Genomic DNA, 20,991 nt, shown 5'->3' on the forward strand with positions numbered 1-20,991 from the left:
TTAGAAGTTTTCAATATTTCTTGTCACCCTTAAACAAAAGTCCCCCCAAAAATTAAAGCAAAAGTGGAAATTCCCTGGTGGTCCACTAGTTAGGACTGAACTGAGTGCTTTCACTGTGGGTCCCAGCTCAGTCCCTGGTCAGGGAACTATCATCCCATAAGCTGAGTGGCAAGACAAAAAAAAAAGCAAAAATCAAAATAGTGTATCACTGAAGGGCATAACAATGGAAAACAATGTCCAATTCCAGGCAACCCTGATGATAACAAAGTATTCTTGGTAAAAATTTGGAAATTTCAACAACCTGCATATGAGCTCTTAGAGTAGACACTGCACTTGCAGCAATACCCAGATTCAGCAGAATTCTGGAGAGAGCGCTGTAAATGAGAGCAAGGCAGTAATTCTTAACAGCTCTCTTAGGAGGTTGGGGTAAATAATTCTTACCCCTGGCTGAAAATTACTATTTGACATGTTATGTTAAAAACAACTTTCCAATTTAGATCATAGGGTCACCTCTCTAGCTAAGTGGGAAAGGTATCAATTGGGTTCTAATTAATAGTTACCTACTAATAGATTCTGCTAGCTTTAGAAAACCAAGTAATTTTTTTTTTTACAAATGAATCCTCACTTGAATCTTCAGTTGAATCCTCACTTATTATTTTCTCTATAAAATCTGCTCCAGCCCCTTTCAGTGCAGAGAAATAAAACAGAGAAATGGAAGGGCCAAGTCCTCTCTATACTCTTCCAAACATCTCTCAAAGAATTCTAGTACTCATCATCCCCACTGCCAACAACTCAGTTGGACTCAATTTAATTCACCTGTACTGTAACAGACTTTTAGTTGGTCTTTCAGATGTTAATGTCACTATCAATTCCCCTTCCACATCATTTGCCAGTGATCTTTCTAAGATGAAAATCTGATCATGCAAATTCAAGTGTTTAAAAAAAAACCTTTAATAGCACCAAATTTGTTTAAAAACGGTCTAGTTTCCTTAATATGGTTTTCTAGTCCCTGTTCCTAACTCCCCTATGCCATGTGCCCAGTCGTGTCCAACTCTTTGTGACCCCATGGACTGTAGCCTGCCAGACTCCTGTCCACAGGATTTTCCAGGCAAGAATACTGGAGTGAGTATTTCTCAGTATTTCTCCCTCCAGGGGATCTTTTCAACCCAGGAATCAAATCCGTCTCTCCTGTGTCTCCTGTATTGCAGGCAGATTGTTTACCCTCTGAGCCATCTGGAAGCCCCCTTTCTAACTTAATTTCCCATTATTTTCCTCTCCTTCATTCCTGCCCCTTACACTCTTCTTCCTAAGAAGCTCTTCTGTGTACAAGCCCACAGTTCACACTCAGCCATCCCCTACATACCCTTCAAATGTCAGTTTAGGTGTCACTGGAATGGAAAGAGAGAAATGTGGAAAGAACAAATACTATTCCTTTACAGAGTTCCATTATAAAAGGAAGGAGAGAAATGGGTCAAGAAATAAGTTTGGAATGGGAGTGGGGTATTGACAAGGGGAGAAATAATAGCATTTTTGAATGTTGATGTTCAGTTCAGTCGTGTCCGACTCTTTGTGACCCCATGAACTGCAACACACCAGGCCTCCCTGTCCATCACCAACTCCTGGAGTCCACCCAAATCCATGTCTATTGAGTCGGTGATGCCATCCAGCCATCTCATCCTCATCTCCTCCTGCCCCCAATCCCTCCTAGCATCACAGTCTTTTCCAATGAGTCAACTCTTCACATGAGGTGGCCAAAGTATTGGAGTTTCAGCTTCAACATCAGTCCTTCCAACGAACACCCAGGGCTGATCTCCTTTAGGATGGACTGGTTGGATCTCCTTGCAGTCCAAGGGACTCTCAAGAGTCTTCTCCAACACCACAGTTCAAAAGCATCAATTCTTCAGCGCTCAGCTTTCTTTATAGTCCAACTCTCACATCCATACATGACCACTGGAAAAACCATAGCCTTGACTAGACGAACCTTTGTTGACAAAGTAATGTCTCTGCTTTTTAATATGCTGTCTAGGTTGGTCATAACTTTCCTTCCAAGGAGCAAGCATCTTTTAACTTCATGGCTGCAATCACCATCTGCAGTGATTTTGGAGCCCCCAAAAATAAAGTCAGCCACTGTTTCCACTGTTTCCCCATCTATTTGCCATGAAGTAATGGGACCGGATGCCATGATCTTAGTTTTCTGAATGTTGAGCTTTAAGCCAACTTTTTCACTCTCCTCTTTCATTTTCATCAAGAGGCTCTTTAGTTCTTCACTTTCTGCCATAAGGGTGGTGTCATCAGCATATCTGAAGTTATTGATATTTCTCCCAGCAAACTTGATTCCAGCTTGTGCTTCTTCCAGCCCAGCGTTTCTCATGATGTACTCTGCATATAAGTTAAATAAGCAGGGTGACAATATACAGCCTTGACGAACTCCTTTTCCTATTTGGAACCAGTCTGTTGTTCCATGTTCAGTTCTAACTGTTGCTTCCTGACCTGCATACAGATTTCTCAAGAGGCGGATCAGCTGGTCTGGTATTCCCATCTCTTTCAGAATTTTCCACAATTTATTGTGATCCACACAGTCAAAGGCTTTGGCATAGTCAATAAAGCAGAAATAGATGTTTTTCTGGCACTCTCTTGCTTTTTCGATGATCCAGTGGATGTTGGCAATTTGATCTCTGGTTCCTCTGCCTTTTCTAAAACCAGCTTGAACATCTGGAAGTTCATGGTTCACATATTGCTGAAGCCTGGCTTGGAGAATTTTAAGCATTACTTGACTAGCATGTTCTATTGCTAAGTCGCTTCAGTCGTGTCCAACTCTGTGTGACCCCACAGACAGCAGCCCACCAGGCTCCCCTGTCCCTGGGATTCTCCAGGCAAGAACACTGGAGTGGGTTGCCATTTCCTTCTCCAATGCATGAAAGTGAAAAGTCAAAGTGAAGTCACTCAGTTGTGTACGACTCTTAGCGACCCCATGGACTGCAGCCTACCAGCCTCCTCCATCCATGGCATTTTCCAGGCAAGAGTACTGGAGTAGGGTGCCATTGCCTTCTCTGACTAGCATGTGAGATGAGTGCAATTGTGCGGCAGTTTGAGCATTCTTTGGCATTGCCTTTTCTTTGGGAGAATGTTGATGGGGATCCAATAAAAGGAGATATTTTGATGATGTTGGAAAGAAATTGGAGAATTAACTAAGTTCATATACTTAAGTAGGCCAGAGGTGATGGAACCTAGTGTCCAAGTAGAAGGGCTTGCATTAAATAGGATTATGGAGGGTTCGTCCCCAGTAACTGAAGATAAGGTGTAATATTGAATACAACCAGGGCTGTGATTTAGTCAAGCAAATTCCTGAAAGCAAAAGAGGAACCAGGGAATGAATTTAGGATGTGTGTTAAGGAGTGAATATAACTTATTAACCATGAATTCTAACTGGGTAAAGAAGAACATGAGGATTTGAGGCACAGTGCAGGGGGTGGTGGGGTGGTGGTAATGATTGTAAATGATAGTGAAAAGGTGTTAGGTTAAATGCAGGTCCCTATAATAATCATAGGTCCCTATAGTTTTGAATGATTGTTGAGTTTGGGATAGCAGAAAAAATTGAATAGATGGCAGTGGTAGTCCAGGTAAATTGATAGAAATGGAAATTATGAGGAATTGACAATATTGGTAATGATAAGGTCAATGTAGATTTCCCAGATAAAATACAGGGTGCCCATTTAAATTTTAGATAAAAAGTGGATGGTTTAATGGCACCCCACTCCAATACTCTTGCCTGGAAAATCCCATGGACAGAGGATCCTGGTAGGCTGCAGTCCATGGGGTCCCTAAGAGTCGGACACGACTGAGAGACTTCACTTTCACTTTTCTCTTTCATGCATTGGAGAAGGAAATGGCAACCCACTCCAGTGTTCTTGCCTGGAGAATCCCAGGGATGGTGGAGCCTGGTGGGCTGCTGTCTATGGGGTCGCACAGAGTTGGACACGACTGAAGCAACTTAGCAGTAGCATGTTCCAAAATATGCTTAGAATGGGTTTATTTTCATCCATTATGCTGATCTTGCCACGGGTCCCTTCAGCCTAGTAACCTCTGTTTTTCAATTGGGGGATATTTTCTTAAATTAGTTGGTTATTCCTTCCCTTCATTTTCTCTGCTTTTTTCTTTCTGGAATCCATAATTATATTGATTTTGTACCTCCTGTCTTACTTTTCTTCTCAAATATTCTACCTTTTATCTTTTTGCCCCATTATCTGGAAGATTTCCTTAACATCTAATCCTTTTATTGAATTTATTTTTGCTATCATGTTAAAATTTCCAAGAGATCATTATTTGTTTTTTGCTCTCTGACATTTTATTTTTTATTGTATCTTACTGCTGTTTCATTAGTGCTGTATATTCTGTTAATGTTTTGAAAATATTAATAGGGTTTTTGTTTGTTTGTTTTTGAAATTGTCCCTTGTATATAAACACCATTTATTTTTTCCAGTTCCATTTTTGTGTGTTATATCTTAGAAGCTTTCTTCAAAGAGAAGATAATCATTAGTTTTCTGCTCATGTTTAATAGTATGATACTAAAAATACAGTTGGACACTCTGAGCACGTAAGTGGATTTATTAAATGACACTTGCATTGTAGGATAATCTGGCTCTGCTATCAGGAAACCCCAACACCAGTATATTTGAATGTTTTCTCTTGGGGCTGATCAGATTGCTCAGAAAAGTGTCTTCTAGTCTCCTGGAATCATGTGGTAGGGAAAGTGTTGACAGTCTCAGCATTCTACTTGCAAACATTCACTGAAACACCATTTTCAGTGTGTTACTGATACACATCCTCTATTTTAACGGGTATCATCCAAGTCGGAGACCTCTGTTTTACTCTCTCCAAAGAACACACCTCGTTTTTCTTCCAGAGCCAGGGGAAAAAAAATTGCCCAGCTACATGAAATAGAAGAGATGTGTGACTCTTCATGAATGATAGGATTAGAAAATAACAATTTTGTAATTCCAAAAGAAATAATTGGTTTAGGCAATGATTATCAGTGTATAAAACCATTAAATGAGAGGAGGGCTTAAGGTGTCAGCACCTGAAATCATTGATAAATGTTAGCATTACTAAAAGGGCTTCCCTGTTGGTAAAGAATTTGCCTGCCAATGCAGAAGACACAGGTTTGATCCCTGGATTGCCAAAATCCCTGGAGAAGGAAATGGTAACCCACTCCAGTATTCTTGCCTGGAGAATCCCATGGACAGAGGAGCCTGGTGGGCTACAGTCCGTGGGGTCACAGAGTCAGACACGACTGAGTGCAGCATGGCAGCAGTAAGCAGCAGCATTACTAAAAGTGCGACAAACGAGACATCACAGGCCTTTCAACATGGTGCAGTGTGAAGTACAAAGCACCATGAAGTGTTCTTGAAAAAAAAAGATTACCTGAAATCTCATCAAATCTAGAGTATGAACTTCTAACAATGGGAAATATGAAGGATGAAGATCTTCAATGATGCTTGAGGGAGGAAACTTACAGAATATGCAACATTCTCAAGGACAATTGAATTGCTCTTGTAATAAATCAATAGCATAGGGGAGAAAAGTGTGAAACAAAGAGCTGCTCTAAATTAGAAGAAACTTCTGTAATGTGACACCCAAATCTCACATTTATTGAATTGGGATCCAACTTATTTGGATCCCAATTCGATAAACCAACTAAATAAGACATTTGTGAGTCAGTTGGGAAATTTTGGTTGTGAACTAGATATAAAATGATATCAAATAATTATTTTTTTTTCAATGTGATAATGGCACCATGTCCATAGTATATATGCTGCTGCTGCTGCTGCTGCTAAGTCGCTTCAGTCGTGTCCGACTCTGTGCAACCCCATAGATGGCAGCCCACCAGGTTCCGCCATCCCTGGGATTCTCCAGGCAAGAACACTGGAGTGGGTTGCCATTTCCTTCTCCAATGCATGAAAGAGAAAAGTGAAAGTGAAGTCTCTCAGTCGTGTCCGACTCTAGCAACCCCATGGACTGCAGCCTACCAGGCTCCTCCATCCATGGGATTTTCTAGGCAAGAGTACTGGAGTGGGGTACCACACATGCTCTAATTGAAGAAGCCTGATTTTCACCATCTCAATTATTCAAGAACTATTTATTAAATAACTATGATATGCCAGGCACCATAATAAGCTATTGGGGTTAAAGATTAATATTTGAAACATTCCCGGTATTTTTGGTGCCATTTTATAAGCTTTCCTCTTACAAAACAAGTTAATTATTTTGAAAGAATGTCTAAGAAAGAAAATCCATTAATCCTCAATTCAAAGTACAACAAAATTTCTTGGAACTGCTTTAATCACTCTGCTTATACAAACAAAGGATTTGCCAAACATTTATGAGGGTCTAATTTAAATGACAGGGAAATTGTACATAAAGTAAACATTTCATGTATTGGCTCTCTTTTTAATTGTTTTAATACTTTAATCAATGTTAATCGTTTTAACTCATATGTTGCCCATGTTCTTCAACTTTGAGTCACACTGTTGCCTTCTCAGTTGCCCAGGGACTTAATGCTGGTGGCAAAACCGTTCAGGGAGAAGTCAGAGTGTGATTAATGTGAAAACAATTATGTAAGCCAAATATTTGGACCTAGTGAAGTAAACAAAGAATCTTGATTAGCTGATTAATTAGTTTGAGGAAGAGATTTTGTGAAAGACCGAATCATATATAAACTGATCTCTATTATTAGTGACAGATTTCTCAGTTGTGTTTTACTGCCACAAGAGGTAATACAGCATAAGGGTTAAAGACATAAACTCTGGAATTAGACTGCCTTGGTTGCAACCCTTACTCTGCCTTGTGCCTTAGTTTCCTCCTCTGAACAGTAGGGATGAAAATAACAGTATCCAGTTCATAGAGTTCAGAGGACTTAATATACATTTAGTGAATAGAGCAATACCTGAAAGATAGAAACCACCCAACAAAAGCTCACTATTCAATGTTCAGAAGTAAGGACTCCTGATGCTTTCCAATTGTTTTACTATGGAGCTTACTTTTACTTATCTGCATATAAACCTCTATACTTATTTGTGTCAATGTCAAGGTGAAACATGTTTAAAATAATTATAGGAAATCATAAAACCTGGCTAGTGTCAGAGATAGTCATCATTTATAAACTGTACTACTTATTGGTCGCTTTAGATGTAACTTACAGTAAACTTACAGCATTCCAAAGATATATTTTTCTAGGTTAAAATTAAGCCTCTTTACTGTTAAATACCCGAAAGCCACAAAGAATTTGCTAATGTTTAAATAGTTGCTTTACAGTTGCCACATCCCTACTGTAGCTGTTGATGAGTTTAAATCAACAAAATGTGCTTCTGAAAATTTCCAAATGTAAATGGAACACCAAATACTGTATATATTTGTTAACAAATTTAAATTATAAAAACAAAGAAGAAATTGTGGGCTAATCATTGACATTATTTTGATTGAGCTTTTGTTTTTGTTTTAATCCATTTCTCCTCTTTACAGTTTGAGAGCTATCTCGGTTCTTAATTTTTTTAATGTACTTATGAAACTGGAAGTCTAAAAACAGAATGGCTGTCTCTATTTCCTTCCAAAACAATGAAAGAGCTTTGAAATAATGGTCTTCAGATATTTTTGTTTGCATATCACTTAAAATAAATTTGAAAAGCTACTAGGGATGGATGGGTTAACTATACTTATTGTGGTAAACATTCTGTAATATATACATATATTAAATCATTATGTTGTACTCCTGAAACTAATAAAACCTTACATGTCAATTATATCTCAATAAAATATGTTTCAGTGTAAAAAAAGCACTATGTAACTCACACATTTTATCATAATTTAAAATATTTGCAATAAATGTAATTAACAAAATAAAATTTAGAAACTTTTAAATATAAACTTTATCACTTGGATTTTAAATATTATTTGATACTCATCGCCATTCACTTAAAAAAAGTAAACTCTTCTTCAAAATTAGAAAAAAAAAATTTTTTTGGCCTTGCATGCAGCATGTGGAATCTTATTTGCCTGACCAGAAATTGCACCCATGCCTCTTGCATTGGAAGTATGGAGCTTACACACTGGACTGTCAGGGAAGTCTCCCAAGTAAGAAATTTTACGTTATTCTTTTTCTGTCCTTGACTTGTGTTTCTATTCTACTTTCCCCATATGATTTTTTTAAAAATTAATATATTTTATCTTTAGTTTTACATTTATAGAAAAATTGAGTGAGAAAGTATAGAGAGTTCTCTTACACCCCTTTCAAAACCCTCCCCCTCTCCCGAGTTTCCCCTACTATTAACATCTTGCATTAGTGTTGTACATTAGTCACAATTGATAAGCCAACATTGATACCTTATTATTAATTAAAGCTCATTATTTACACTGAGATTCACTCTGTGTTGTATATTCTATGGTTTTGACAAATGTATAATGACATGTATCCTCATTACTCTATCATACAGACTAGTTTATTGCTTAAACATGCCCTATCCTCCATCTATACATCCCTCCCTCTCTCCTTTCAAACCTCTGGCAATCACTAACTTTTAAACATTTCCCTAATTTTGCCTTTTCCAGAATGACACAGAATTGGAATCATACAGTTTTTAGCCTTTCAGACTGGCTTCTTTCTCTTAAAAAATATTTGTTTCCTCTATGTCTTTTCATGGCATGATAATTCATTTATCACAGAATAATATTCTACTGTGTGGATGTACTACAGTTAGTTTCTCTATCCGTTTAATGAAACACATCTCGATTTCTTTGATTATTTGGCAATCATGAATAAGGCTGTTGTTAACAACTATTTGCATATTTTTACATGGACAAAAGTTTTTACCTCATTTGGGTAAATACCAAAGATCACAACTGCTGGATCCTAACAAAAGAGTATGTTTAGTTTTTGTCATACTATCTTCCAAAGTGTCAGTACTATTTTCCATTCCTGCAGCTACACATTTTTTGCCAGTAAGTGGTATTGGTTGTTGGGAGGTCTCAGTCCCTTGTCACATGTTCCACTTCAGAGGCTGCTTGAGTCATGACATGGCAGCTGGTTTTCCCCAGAATTAGTGATCTAAAAGAGTCAGGGGGAAGCCAAAAATGTCTCTTATGGCCAAGCTTAGAAGTCACACATTGCCATTTTCACGGTATCCCATTGATTACACTGATGAGCCCTATTCATTGTGGGAGGAAACTACACAAGAGTGAGAATACCAGGAAATGAGGAACACTGAGGGTCCTACGGGAGGTTGACTAACACAGCTACTAAGACATTTATTTTTGGTATAAGTTAGGCTTGTATCCGTCTCTAGTCCCACTAGACCAGTGTTTCTCATCCTTTTTCTCATGATCACTCCACTATGGAGTCTTTTTAGAGATGTTTTTCCTAATTCCATGCTCCCTTCATGAAATGTTAATGTTTATGTATTGTGTGTATATCTGTGCTAGATATATATGTGTGTATATATACACACATATATAAAGTAATATTTTTCACCACTCCCCCAAGAAGCAATTTTCACTACCTTGAAGGAGGTGATGTCATCCCCTCTGAGGTTAAGAATGTATACACTAAACTGAAAGCTAAAAATCCAAGAGTTGGTACAATACCAAAGCTTTACATCTTTTTATATTTCATGAACTTCACTTGATGTTTTAAATAGAGTATAGTAGTAAATGTTTAATTGTTGCAAATAACTGGGCAAAGGTAGGGAGGAGAATGAGTATGTGATCCAGTGAGAGTGGAAAATAAAGATGCCATTGACCAAAATGGAAACAGAGCCTCTATGAGAAAGAAGTGAGAGAAGAGAGCATTTAATGAACTTTTTCTGAAATATTGCATTTCTCCATCTTGTTCAGCACTGAATATTGAATAGGACTGTTCTTGATATATTCTTAGGAATTCAACACTTTTTTTTGGAATGAATAAATTCATCCAGCAGAACTGACAGCTCATTGAAGGTCAGCATATGTGAACTTCAGGGCTGTCTGGTCACCTGTAAACTACAGAATTTATTTTCAGTAGTTCAATTAAGGTATTGGCTGGAAAAAAAAAAGCACAACATAAAAGTTGAGAATTAGGTTTTATTTGAGGACATTACTGAGTACTATAGCCTGGAAACAGCCTCTTTGACAGCTCCGAGAAACTGTTCCAAAAAGGTAAGGGAGGAGTCAGGTTACATTGGAGTTTTGCTGAAAAAAAAAAAAAAAAGTAACTGAACATCAAAATATTACTGCTAATTACAAAAAACAGACATCTTAAGTTAAGGATCCTATGTATGGGAAGATGCAAGAGTCTGGGCTCATTGAAGTAATTCCTTTGATCCGCATCTTAACTATCTGGAGCCAATATCCTGTCTTTCTCTGTCCTGAATTCCCCTCAGAGCACAAGGTGGTAGTGGCTGATGGCTTGATCATGGGCAATATTTGTTGTTTACTGATATGGAAGGCACAATTTCTAACTCTAGACTAAATGTTCCAATTTTCCAAAAGTTTTGGATATCAAGTATCATGGGGCGATTCTTATTTCCTTTCTTAAAAAATTCTTTTTATTTATTTGGCTGGGCCAGGTCTTAGTTGTGGTATGCAGGGTCTTTGATCTTCATTGTGGCACTCAGGATCTTTAGTGGTGGCATGGTCAGCATGTGGGATCTAGTTCCCTGACCAGGATTGAACCTGGGCCCCCTGTATTGGGAACACAGTCTTAGCCAAACTTTCTACACCAGCCAAGCAAGGGGACTTTGGTGTACAAAAAGGCCAGAGACACAAAGACCACGGAGAACAAAGCATTCTTTTCTGGGTTTCTTTCTTTTTTTTTTTTTTTGATCTTCTGCTTTGTTTCTACTTTTCAGATGATAAACTCCCCAAAGGCAGGAAGTATATAGGCCCTGCTGAGATCTAGATGATAAACATTTAGATCCCTTCCCCAAGAGGCTGACAATCTAGTAGCAAGGATATGACACATTTTAAAACATTTTTTTACCTTTGGTCCCACTCAATAAGGTATCTCAGATGGTTAAGAATCTGCCTGTAATGCAGGAGACTTCGATTCGATCCCTGGGTCAGAAAGATCCCCTGGAGAAGGGAATGGCAACCACTCCAGTATTCTTGCCTAGAGAATCCCATGGACAGACCATGGGGTTGCAAAGAGTCAGATACAACTGAGCAACTAACACTTTGTACTTTCTTTTTCTACTTGATGAGGCATACCCTGTTTTATTGCACTTAAAAAATACTGTTGTTTTTTTTTTAAACAAATCGAAGGTTTGTGGCAACACTGTGTTGTCAGATGCTTAATATTTTTTAAGGAATAAAGTATTTTTAAATTAAAGTATGTGCTTTTTAAAGACATAACGCTACTGTATACTTAACAGATCATCAGATCAGATCAGATCAGTCGCTCAGTCGTGTCCAACTCTTTGCGACCCCATTAATCACAGCACGCCAGGCCTCCCTGTCCATCACCAACTCCTGGAGTTCACTCAGACTCACGTCCATCGAGTCAGTGATGCCATCCAGCCATCTCATCCTCTGTCATCCCCTTCTCCTCCTGCCCCCAATCCCTCCCAGCATGAGTCTTTTCCAATGAGTCAACTCTTCGCATGAGGTGGCCAAGTACTGGAGTTTCAGCTTTAGCATCATTCCTTCCAAAGAAATCCCAGGGCTGATCTCCTTCAGAATAGGCTGGGCTGATCTCCTTCAGAATGGGCTGGTTGGATCTCCTTGCAGTCCAAGGGACCCTCAAGAGTCTTCTCCAACACCACAGTTCAAAAGCATCAATTCTTCGGGCTCAGCCTTCTTCACAGTCCAACTCTCACATCCATACATGACCACAGGAAAAACCATAGCCTTGACTAGATGAACCTTTGTTGGCAAAGTAATGTTTCTGCTTTTGAATATGCTATCTAGGTTGGTCATAACTTTCCTTCCAAGGAGTAAGTGTCTTTTAATTTCATGGCTGCAGTCACCATCTGCAGTGATTTTGGAGCCCAGAAAAAAAAGTCTGACACTGTTTCCACTGTTTCCCCATCTATTTCCCATGAAGTGGTGGGACCGGATACCATGATCTTCGTTTTCTGAATGTTGAGCTTTAAGCCAACATTTTCACTCTCCTCTTTCACTTTCCTCAAGAGGCTTTTTAGTTCCTCTTCACTTTCTGCCATAAGGGTGGTGTCATCTGCATATCTGAGGTTATTGATATTTCTCCCGGCAATCTTGATTCCAGCTTGTGTTTCTTCCAGTCCAGCGTTTCTCATGATGTACTCTGCATATAAGTTAAATAAACAGGGTGACAATATACAGCCTTGACGAACTCCTTTTCCTATTTGGAACCAGTCTGTTGTTCCATGTCCAGTTCTAACTGTTGCTTCAGATCATAGTATAGGGTAAATACATCTTTTATATGCTCTGGATAACAAAAAAATTGTATGACACAGATTATTGCAATATTCACTTTATTGCAGCGATCTGGAATGGAACTTGAAATATCTCCAGGGTACATCTGTACTTAAAGCTTGTTCACAAGTATAGCGAAAGCCTGTTAGGAAAAACAATGGGTGGATCAATTTTGTTGAAGAGAATTGCCTACTTCAGGGACTTCCCTGGTGGTCCAGTGGCTAAGACTCCAAGGTCCCAATGCAGGGGTGCCCAAGTTCCAGTCTTCTTTGGGGAACTAGATCTCATGTGCTGCAACCAACAGATCACACGTTGCAACTAACAGTTCACATGCAGCAACTAAAGATCCTGCATACTGCAACTTAAGTTTCCATATGCCACACTAAGACCTGGTACAGTCAAAGAAATAAACTTTTAAAAATATTTAAGAAAAGAATATTCTACTTCAGTGAATTGAAAGTTATAGCTATGCTGGCTGAAAGAAGCCAGATTCCCCTTGTCCCTCAAAAGTACATAGGGCATAATTTCATTACATAAAACTCTATGCTGGAGAAGGGCTTCCCAGGTGGCGTTAGCAGTAAAGAAGTGAAAGTCGATCAGACGTGTCCGGCCCTTTGAGACCCAATGCACTACACAGTTCATGGAATACTCCAGGCCAGAATACTGGAGTGTGTAGCCTTCCCCTTCTCCAGGGGATCTTCCCAACCCAGGGATCAAACCCCTGTCTCCCGTACTGCGGGCGGATTCTTTACCAGCTGAGCCACAAGGGAAGCCCAAGTGGTAAAGAACCTGCATGTTAACACCAGTGATACAAAAGATGCAAGGTTCGATCTCTGGGTGAGGAAGATCCCCTGGACAAGGGCACAGCAACCCACCTCAGTATTATTGCCTGGAGAATCCCATGGGCAAAAGAGCCTGGTGAGCTACCGTCCTCCATGGGCTCACAAATAGTCGGACATGATTTAGTGACTGAGCACTAGAATGTGCAAACTGATCTATAGTGACTGAAAGCACATTAGTGGTTGTTAAGAGGGCTTCCCCAGTGGCTCAGGTGGTAAAGAATCAGCCTGCAATGCAGGAGACCCCGGTTCCATTCCTGGTTCAGGAAGATCCCCTGCAGAAAGGGAAAGGCTACCCATTCTAGTATTCTGGCCCAGAGAATTCCACTGTCTGTATAGTTCATGGGGTCGCAAACACATAAATGACTGACTGCCTTTCACTTAAGAGGCGGTGATGGGGAGGGACAAGATGGAGGAATTAAAAAGAGTGGAAGGAAATTTGGGGGTAATGAATACGTTCACAATCTTGAGTGTGATGATATCCTGGATATATCAATATGTCAACACTCGTCAAATTGTATATTTAACTACGCATAGGTTATTGTAGGTCAATTATTCCTCAAGAAAGCAGTTTTTAAAAGATTTAACAAAGAGTCACATCACACACGATCAGACAGAGGAACTCCTGACGCTTTTCTGGAGTATGAAAAGCAACATTTAATAAATTATCCCTAATTGTCAAACCTGGGCTGGTGCAAGAGCAAAAGAAAAAAAACCTGCACTCTGGTTTAGGTGTATGCGTGCCTGTGGGTGATTTCTGAGGAAGGAAAGGCTAGTGCCCACAGTTAAAGACAGAAGAATTCTTGCTAGCAGAAACAGAGGAAGCTAGAGGAAGAACATGATTTGGGGTAAGACAATTTTGCATTTTGGACGAGGAGAGAATAACTTCTAAGGCCTCCACCCTCGCTGAGGCACAGCCAAAGGGCTAGGGAAAGCTGCTCAGAATGCAGACAGGGGCCAGGCCGAGTAAGCAGAGGTGTGACCATGTCGCAACTCCCGCCAGGGTCCCAGAGGTCTGGAACCTTAACCCTCAGCTATCTCTTCCTTAAGTTCCACTCCCCAAGCTGAGACAGACTTTTGTAGAAGTCCGGCCTACGTAGTCCACGCAGCCCTGGGGAGAACAACCTACCCAACTCGGCTAACACCGGGCGGTGCGGGTAGGGCGCTCGTGCCCAGCGCGTGCGCGCGCGGCGCGCTAAGACGCGGCCTGGAAACGAGGGAGCGCGCGCCCTCCACGTGACCCGGCCCGCGGGCGGCGACGCACACGACGCGCCCCTCACGTGGTCTGTCTCCAGCCCCGTCGCCGGCGGAGGCGGGCGCGGGCGCGTCCCTGTGGCCAGTCACCCGGAGGAGTTGGTCGCACAATTATGAAAGACTCGGTTTCTGCTGCTAGCGCCGGAGCTGAGTTAGTTCTGAGAAGGTTTCCCTGGGCTGTCCTTGTCCGGCGGCCTCTGCTGCCGCCTCCGGAGACGCTTCCCGATAGATGGCTACAGGCCGCGGAGGAGGAGGAGGTGGAGTTGCTGCCCTTCCGGAGTCCGCCCCGTGAGGAGAATGGTACTGGACCCACTCAGGCCCCGGTTGGGGAATGGCCCGGGGGTTGCGATCAGGGAAGCGGGAGGACTCGGCTGGCAAGTGTGTGAGCGGGGCCGCTCTTTCTGGGGCGAAGGATCTCGGATTTGCGTTGAGGCTTCCGGACTTGCCCTGACGGGACAGGAGTGCGGATCTTTTCGCGGGTGAGGGGCAGGAAGCAGGTAGCAAATCTGGCGCCACAGCTTATTGCGGGAATCCCCTGAGCGGAGCCTGGGCTCCGGGGAGGGCCCCTCGAGGCGGCAGAGGCGCGAGCCGGGGAGGACCTGGCGGAGCTGAGCGGCCGCAGCGCGCCAGACGCAGCGCTCAGCCTCCAAGCTCCGCATCTCCCGGGAACGTGTTCCTCCTGGCGCTTGTTGCTGGCTGATAAGGGAGCCAAATGCTCTGCTCAAGTTCCGCAAGGAAGGGGAGGGAGGGCTGAGAAGGGAACAAAAAAGGGATAGAGGATACGGGTTTGGAACTGTGCCTTGTTTGCTGCGCAACGTGTACTCCACAGGTACATTTTCTTTTAGAGCCAAAGAGGAGGGATTTGACGATATTGACGCTAGCTCTGATTTGGAATTTTCTTTAGCAAGAATTAAGGGTTTTTATTGGGCTTCCCAGGTGGCTCAGTAGTAAAAAATCCGCTTGCCAACGGAGGAGACGCGGGTTCGATCCTTGGTGTCGGGAAGATTCCCTGGAGGAGGAAATGGCAACCCACTCAAGTAGTCTTGCCTGGGAAATCCTATAGACAGAGGAGCTTGGCGGGCTACAGTTTATAGGATCGCAAAGAGTGCGACACGACTGACCGACTAAAACAATAATAAGGGTTTTATTGGGGCGCTGCTGTAGGTACGCGAGACGATGCGTTGTCTGGGTTTGTGTCGAACCACCTCATCCGTTGCCGTAGAGAAGGGTTGGTCGTGTTTTAAACCAAAGGTGCGGAGAGGGATGCGGCGCATTGCAGCTTTTTGATAGAAGTTTTTGTTAAGGCCAGGAATAAATTAGAAAATTTCTTACAAAAAAAGTCATTTAGATCAGGGACTTGAAAGAGCGGGTAGGTGTTCCTGGTCAGTACTTGAACTAGATAGGCTTCAGGCGAACAACTCTCCCTCTGCTGGAATCTGGCAGGTATACTTTTCTCTAGAAACTAATTCAAATGCCATACAAAACTGAAACCACGAATATAGTTACACTGACTAAATAGTACATCTTTCCATTATTTTCCACCTTTTTGGGTAAATGTAAAGTCAATAAAAATGTCATTTTACCTTTTTTCATAAATTTTAAAAAGAAGGATTTAAGTTCATCTACCAACACTAAACTTTAACATTTATTAGTTAAGTGGATTTTAAGGGAAGCTTTTTTTTTTTTGGTGGTGGTGAGGGGTTGAATCAAACTAGTTTTTATTAAAAAAAAAAAAAACAGCAAAGCATTAATAATGACTCTTCAGTGATGTGTCTCATTTTCTTAAATGGTAAATAGCATACATTGAACATACCATTTAAGTATTTAGAAAAAATTTAGATACATTAGAAAAAGGAAATGGAGGTGATTCATCATCTTCAAAACCATTGCTTCCTACTGTTTTGTGAAAGCAACCAGATGACTTTATTTCTAGTGACTTTGTAGTGAAAGTCAATTTCTTAGTCTTACCTTAGGTCCTGTTCTTAAGTCCAGCCTCTTAATGTCTTGCTGTTTACATACGTTGAAATGCAGCTTTCAAAATTTAAGATGTGTTTTTCTTGTGTTTGCTGTGTTTCCACTTTGTCCTGTCCTTTATATATGTATATATAGCAAATGCACTCTCCCAGACAACATGTTTGTATACAACATTGTTGTTTCTACAGGGAGAAATTCTCACTTTAAAATTTGACAAGAAGAATCTGGTTTTATTTTTTATGTTTCTTGGGTCCTGACTGCTGTTGAGTCCTGTGATTTTCCCTACAATTTCCAATTATAGTGAAACCTTTGGATAACCTAAGACTGAGGTTCTCCAATAATGATAATTTGTTGAGCCTCCTGCACTTTAAAGTCAACGTTGTGACCTGAAGGTTTCCCGAAGTATGCTGTAGTTATAATTCCTACTATAAAATCTTCTGTTTCTGGTAGTCATTTTCTTCTTTGACACTAAGAGAAAGTGTACAAGAATGTTCTGTACTGCTTTGAAACTAATCAGCCAAATGACCAAAAAAAAAAAAAAAAACCAATAAATACAAGTTAAACTGGCATGGAATAAAATTTCTTACAAAATTAAAAACTATGGCTATTAGAAGTATTTGTTTTATTCATTTGGTTAACACTTAGTATTTACTAAGGAGAAGGAAATGGCAACTCCAGTATTGCCTGGAGAATCCCATGGACGGAGGAGCTTGGTGGGCTACAGTCCTCGGGTTGCAAAGAGTTGGACGTGACTGAGCAACTTCATTTCACTTTAGTATTTACTATATTCTAAGTACAAAGAGTAGGACGTGACTTGAAATGACTTAGCATGCAGCATGAACAAGCACTAGAGTGGCAGAGATGTGATAGACAAGCTTCTACTTTCAAACCACTTACATTCTGGTTATTTATATAAGAACTATCTGTCTCTTGTCAAAGGAAGATGCCTACCTTACTTCACAAAACAAATACTTAAGTGTCTACTGTGTTGTAGATTCTATGATACTCTGTCTTGAAGGGCAGTATAGATATGCAGAAAAGCAAGAGAGTTCAGTCGCTCAACCATGTCTGACCCTTTGCTATCCCATGGACTGTGACACTCCAGGCTTCCCTGTCCATCACCAACTCCCAGCGCGTGCTCAAACGCATGTCCATTGAGTCGGCGATGCCATCCAACCATCTCATCCTGTCCTCCCTTTCTCCTCCTGCCTTCAGTCTTTCCCACCATCAGGGTCTTTTCTAGTGAGTCAGTTCTTCGCATCAGGAGGCCAAAGTATTCAAGGTTCAGCTTCAGCATCAGTCCTTCCAATGAATATTCAGGACTGATTTCCCTTAGAATTGACTGGTTTGATTATTGCACAGATTACTGTGAAAGTATAGGGTAATCAGACAGAAAAGAAAGTCTGGATAGGCTTGCAAAGGAGCTGATATTAAAGGTGAGTCTTGTACCATGTGTGCTAAGTTGCTTCAGTTGTGTCCAACTTTTTGTAACCCCCCAGACTGTAACCTGCCAGACTCCTTTTTTCCATGGGATTCTCCAGGCAAGAATACTGGAGTGGATTGCTATGCCCTCATCCAGGGGATCTTCCTTACCCAGCGATCGAACCAGTGTCTCTTACATCTGCATTGGCTGACAGGTTCTTTACCAGTAGGGCCACCAGAGAAAAGGCAATACTAATTAATTAACCTGGAAGTAGAAGAGATGTAGAATTGGTGGTTTTAGTTTGAGAGAACTGAGCTTTAGAAGAGAAGCATCCATAGTTCATCTGAGATCTATTATACTGTACATAGTTTAGAATGCATAGAGTATGAGATGATATAGTGTACTAGTGCGAGTGTTATAAAGATAGGCAGGGACCAGTTTTCTGAGGGCAATGTATGTCAGGAAGAGAAGTCTTGATTTTGTTCTGGAGATTAAGGATCCACTGAAGGAACAGTATGGAAGGTGAATTGCTGTGTGTTTAAACTAAAAACGGAGATCATAAGAAGTCTTTAGCAAGACTCTGAGCAAAATATTTAGGACTTGAAATGAAGATGGAAAGAAGGAACCAACTGAGGTGTTTAGTAGGAGTTAGAATATTCAGTACTTGGTTCCTTCCGGGAAGGGTGTTTGTGTGTGTGTCGGCAAATGTCAGTAGTAAGAACCAGATGTAAAATGAAAACATGAAATAGTTGAAGTCATTACTTTAATACGTGCACAGTGTAATGTTTAAAGGCAGTACTTAAAATATGTATTTTTGATTTTGATTTTTAAATGAAGATCTATTGATGCAATAACCTCTTAAGATTTAATTTTGAGAATTTTGCCAGTCATAGATATTTTTGATACAGTGCTCTGACATTCTCTTTCTTTAACATTCTAATGTGGGAAATTTGAAACATATAAAGGTGTAATAGTAAAATGAATCACCATATACCCATGACCCATTTCAACAGTTTGAAACATGTGAATATTGTTTCTTTTATTAACTCTCATTCTCCATCAACTGGATAATTTAAAAACAAATCCCAGACATGGTCCATCTATAAATACTTCATTATGTCTATCTGTAAATCCACAGTACTGTTGTGCTCAGTCGTGTTCCATTCTTAGCTTCCCCATGGACTGTATCCCACTAGGCTCCTTGTCCATGGGTTTTTGCAGGCAAGAATACTGGAGTGGGTTGCCATTTCCTATTTGCAGGGATCCTCCCAACCCAGGGATCAAACCTGAGTCTCTTGCATCTCCTGCATTGGCAGGCGGGTTCTTTACCACTGCACTTCCTGGGAATCTCTTACAGCACTATTAGCACACTCAAAATTAATAATTTTTTAATATCATTAAATATTCAGCATATTGCCTTAATTCTTTTTTTTTTTTCCCCATTTGATTTGTTTGAATCAGGATCCAAAGAAGTCTACATAGCATTTGGTTTGATAAATAATTCTCAGTCTCCGTATCCCCCTGCCCACTGCTTTTTTTCCAGTCTTGTGATTTACCATTTAATAGGGGGAAAAATGCATTTCCTTTGCCCTGCAGAATTTCTCACAGTTGGGATTTTGTTGCATGTGTCCGTGTGGCATCGTGTAGCATGTTCCTTTCTCCTCTGTATTTCCTGTGAAGTCGTGGTTGATCTTAAGACTCTTAGATTCTTGTTTGATTTTTGGTAAAACTACTTAACAGGTAGTGAAGTATTTTGTATTGAATTACATTAATAGGCACATACCGTGTGGCAGTTTTTCTCTTTTAGGTGTTAAAGATTATCTAGTGGGTTGCTCAGAGAAGGCAATGGCACCCCACTCCAGTACTCTTGCCTGGAGAATCCCATGGATGGAGGAGCCTGGTAGGCTACAGTCCATGGGGTCACTAAGAGTCAGACATGACTGAGCGACTTCACTTTCACTTTTCACTTTCATGCATTGGAGAAGGAAATGGCAACCCACTCCAGTATTCTTGCCTGGAGAATCCCAGGGACAGAGGAGCCTGTTGGGCTGCCATCTATGGGGTCGCACAGAGTCGGACACGACTGACTCGACTTGGCAGCAGCAGCAGTAGCAGCAGCAGTGGGTTGCTGTTGTCAGCTGCCTGATCTTTTAATTGTGAAGTTTCCCATCATATGTTCACATAATAGTAGCAATTGGTGATTATTGCCATTGCTTAGTTATTTCATTCTAGATATCTCTTTCTCCTTTTTGGCAGGGGTGATGGGGGGAGCCTTTCAGCATGTGATTAAATTGTACAGTTTTTTGGGGGGTGGGTAACAGCTTTTGAAATGCCTGTTTTAAGTTTGGTGCCTGGAAACACTTCAGAGTGGTTGAGATTTGTTTAGAATATGAGCAACATTTGGCTATCTATGGGAATTTGAACTGAGTCATTTATGTGAGTTAGTATTAAAAAAAACTTAGATGTGTATCACTTTTATAGCGTACTTTGCAAATTATTAGATTAGTTTGAATATGAGTAAAAAGTGTGACTTGGAGAATTGGACCTCTTCTAGTTTATAAAAACAATTGGTTTAATTTGGTTTAAGCTCATACATTTAGATATTTTGTTCACCCTTTGGTTTGGTTCACCTTGGATTTAGAAAATTATTCTGAATCTTTTGGGGGAACATGTATTTAGTTTCCTGACCATTTAAAGGTTTTAGAACCCTGTTAAAGAAATTTTAGATATGGAGGTAAGCAGTTCTTTGAAACTGATAGACATGCCTATTCACTGAAGCATTTTTTGCCAAGTCACACTCTTTTACGAGCATCACTGTTACTGTGTCTGTGAAAGGCAGATGATAATCTTTTTTCTACTTGACCTCAGGAGCAGTACTCGGATTAAAGTCTGTGAAACACTGTCCTTCCTTGCGTCATGAAAACATGTTCGTAACACCTCAAGTATCCCAGCTACCACACTTCTGGAAACTTCAACCTTTGGAAACCCAACTCCTCATAGAAGGGAAAAAAAGATTTTGAGCCAAGCCATTATCAGAAATATGGCAACCTTGAGCCCATAGTTCACTGGTTGAAAAATATGTGC

The 20,991-nt window shown here is 40.6% G+C and overlaps 1 protein-coding gene across 1 annotated transcript in view; it reads left to right on the forward strand.

The window, feature by feature from the left end:
• The first annotated feature begins 14,531 nt into the window (after positions 1–14,531).
• TRPM7 (transient receptor potential cation channel subfamily M member 7) overlaps positions 14,532–20,991 on the forward strand; it is a 109,709-nt gene continuing 103,249 nt past the window's right edge. Inside the window, exon 1 of the mRNA XM_061428779.1 lies at positions 14,532–14,810. Coding sequence (XP_061284763.1) covers positions 14,808–14,810 — 3 coding nt within the window. The 5' untranslated portion in view covers positions 14,532–14,807. The remainder of the gene's footprint in view (positions 14,811–20,991) is intronic.

This window comes from Bos javanicus, chromosome 10, assembly GCF_032452875.1.
Source record: "Bos javanicus breed banteng chromosome 10, ARS-OSU_banteng_1.0, whole genome shotgun sequence".
Taxonomy (NCBI): Eukaryota; Metazoa; Chordata; class Mammalia; order Artiodactyla; family Bovidae; genus Bos; species Bos javanicus.